The following is a 3,062-nucleotide window of genomic DNA, read 5'->3' on the forward strand; positions in this document are numbered from 1 at the left end:
TGTAACAGTGAGTTTCTATTGATCTCTAAGATTTTACAGTATTTCCCTTTTAGTTGGAAATTTTTCTGTCATAAATAAACATAACAAAATTAACTCTTTTAACCGTTTTAAGTGTACAATTCTGTAGCATTAAATAAATTTGCATTATTGTGCAATCATCAGATAAATCCATTCCATATGTGTTACATTTTCCCCCAACACAAACTAAGTAGCCATTATACGATAATTCTCCACCCTCCATTCCCCACCATCATTCTGCAGTCTATTTCTATGAATTTGGCTCTTAGAACACAATGTGAGGGAAGTCAAGGGAAGTTGAGGGCCGTGATGCAATGCACAAGTCCCAGTACTCAGGAAACCGCGGTGGGAAGACCATTTGAGCACTCTAATTCAAGAGCAGTGTGGGTAACTAAGCCCAGGGCATGAAATTCTTTGTGTCTTCTGCAATTTCATCTAGAACAATTTGTGCTTTTCACTATGTAGATTCTTCTCCTTCTTGTGACGTATATTCCCAAGTAGTGTATTCTTTTGTTAAAACTCTAAGTGGGATTGATCTTTTCAACTTCCTACACAGGTTATTTATTGGGTGTAAGACATGAAACTAATTATAGAAATATTAGAAATTATTTCTACACGTTGATTTAACATGATAAGCAATACTGGATAGATTGTGTATGTCATTATTTTGTTGGATATTTGAAGTTTTCAATGTATAAGATCATGCCCTCTGTGAACGGAGATAATCTTACTCTTCTTTTCCCATTTTGGTGCCTTCTACTCGTTTCTTACCTAATTATTTTGGACAATACTGCCAGGACTACACTTAACAACAGTATCCGGGGGCTGGAGAGATGGCTCAGCGGTTAAGAGCACTGACTGCTCTTACAGAGGACCTGGGTACAATTCCCAGCACCCACATGGCAGCTACGAACCTTAACTCCAGTTCCAGAGGAATCTGAAGCCCTCTCCTGACCTCCATGGCAATGCATGACACAGGTGCACTCACATACATGCAGGCAATACACTCATACACATAAAATAAAAATAATAAATTAAATTAAATTAAAAAACATCAGTGTCCAAAGTGGGCACCCTGTCCTGTTCTCTGATCTTAGGGGAAATTTTTTCTAACTTTTACCATTGAGTGTAACATTAGTGTGGATTTTTGTGGATTTTTGCATTGAGATCTATTTCTAGTTCATTGGATGCTATTTTTAAAGCATTAATATTTTCATATACTGAATATTATGATTTTATCATCTCTCTGATTATAAGATCAATATTAGCTTTGGTTTCAGATGGCTCTCGTGACTTGACTATGCTGTTTATCTCAGCTTCCTGAGACACCCGCTACTAAATCTCCACCACCCCTCACCCCCCCATTCTCTCTTTTATATGTTACAGGTTTCTCTCTGGGTTCCACAGTGCAGGCTCATACAAAAGGAATCTGGATGTGGTGTGTGCCTCATCCCCACAAGCCAGACCACACTCTAGTTCTGCTTGACACGGAGGGCCTGGGAGACATTGAGAAAGTAAGGGTTGAGGGTTCAGTTTTTAATTCAATCCCCCATCTCTGAATATTCTGCATACTGTGTAGGTTTTAAATATGCATTTGAGTTTAACTGTAATATGCCTTGTCAGTTTTTATTACACAATGTGTATCTAACTTTAGCTACCACTGATAAAAATATTCATAAGACTGAATCGTAGAAGAACAAGATGCCCAGTCCACAGAATTCAAACTACTAACAACAAACTATAATCTAAGCAAGCTATCCAGAGTTACAAAGGTACCAAATATAATAAACTCAGTGTCATGCATGAGTAACACTCATCCTACTGAGAACTTCAGTTAAGGATTTGAGTTTCAAAGACCCATAACTGTGTGTTTAAACTGAAACCTTAAAAGCAAAGTTTTTTACTTCTCTCAGCCTCAGCTTTCTGATCCATCAACTGGAATTAAATGGCGCTCTATACATTGCATGGGATTGCTTTGAATATTTAATTTAGTAAATAATTGTTCGGGTGCATAATGACTACCCAACAAGACAGCTACAATGGACTAAGCTACATACTTCATCCATTGTTCTTGACTAGCTTGGACAAAACCTATTTTCCATTTCCAGCACTAGAAGAAAGAATTAAGAGATAAAACAACCACAAGTATAATCAATCACATGCAAATCAATCTTGTTATTAAAAAGAAATATTCAAATCCACAATATATTTGAATATTAGAATACCTACAGACCTTCGCTATGATTTGAAGTTACCTGCCAATGATCATAAGAAAGTCTTGTACAAGTGTAAACCAAAAATGATTTTAAAATATTCAAAGTTCAAGTGGAATCCACAATTGTTTTTGTTTGGATATTAATCTTTCATAGGTTTTTAAGATATGTAAGGTTTATTAATCACTGGAGAAAAATTCTAATTAAGTGAGACACTTTTCTCACTGTTCACCTGAGAAACTGATGTAAGAACAAAATACACCCCTGACCGACACATGTTCTGACTTCCAGGGCGACAACCAGAATGACTGCTGGATCTTTGCCCTAGCAATACTTCTGAGCAGCAACTTTGTGTACAATAGCATGGGACCCATCAACCAGCAGGCCATGGACCAACTGCAGTATCCTTTCTGTGGTGCAGAACATCCTAGCCTGTGAATGGAGTAGAGTCAATATCAAAAGACACTCAAAATAAACCAAATGCAAGGTGTGCGTGTCCTGTATACCTACTAATAAATTGGCATGAGTCAAAACAGCAAAATCCTTGTGGGAATAGATGAGACTAATATGAGGTGAGAGAATCAGGGACCCTGTTCATCTAATCACTTTTCCTTAGCTACTCAGCTATGTGACAGAGCTGACAAAACGTATCAGATCCAAATCCTCCCCTGGCTGCGATGCGGTGGAGGACTCTGCCAACTTTGTCAGCTTCTTCCCTGACTTTGTCTGGACTCTGAGAGATATGACCCTGAAGATAGAAATAGATGGACAGTTACTCACAGCAGATCAGTACCTGGAGAATTCCTTGAAGCTCAATGAAGGTACCATGAT

General features: G+C 37.9%; 1 protein-coding gene across 1 annotated transcript in view; it reads left to right on the forward strand.

Annotated features, from left to right (window-relative positions):
• Positions 1–3,062, forward strand: part of LOC103730103 (guanylate-binding protein 1-like) — a 29,837-nt gene that overhangs the window by 4,521 nt on the left and 22,254 nt on the right. Inside the window, exons 3-5 of the mRNA XM_017796951.2 lie at positions 1,405–1,532; positions 2,523–2,632; positions 2,856–3,058. Of these exons, the coding sequence (XP_017652440.1) occupies positions 1,405–1,532; positions 2,523–2,632; positions 2,856–3,058 (441 nt within the window). The remainder of the gene's footprint in view (positions 1–1,404; positions 1,533–2,522; positions 2,633–2,855; positions 3,059–3,062) is intronic.

This window comes from Nannospalax galili, unplaced genomic scaffold (genome assembly GCF_000622305.1).
Source record: "Nannospalax galili isolate Female #2095 unplaced genomic scaffold, S.galili_v1.0 scaffold153, whole genome shotgun sequence".
Classification (NCBI taxonomy): domain Eukaryota; kingdom Metazoa; phylum Chordata; class Mammalia; order Rodentia; family Spalacidae; genus Nannospalax; species Nannospalax galili.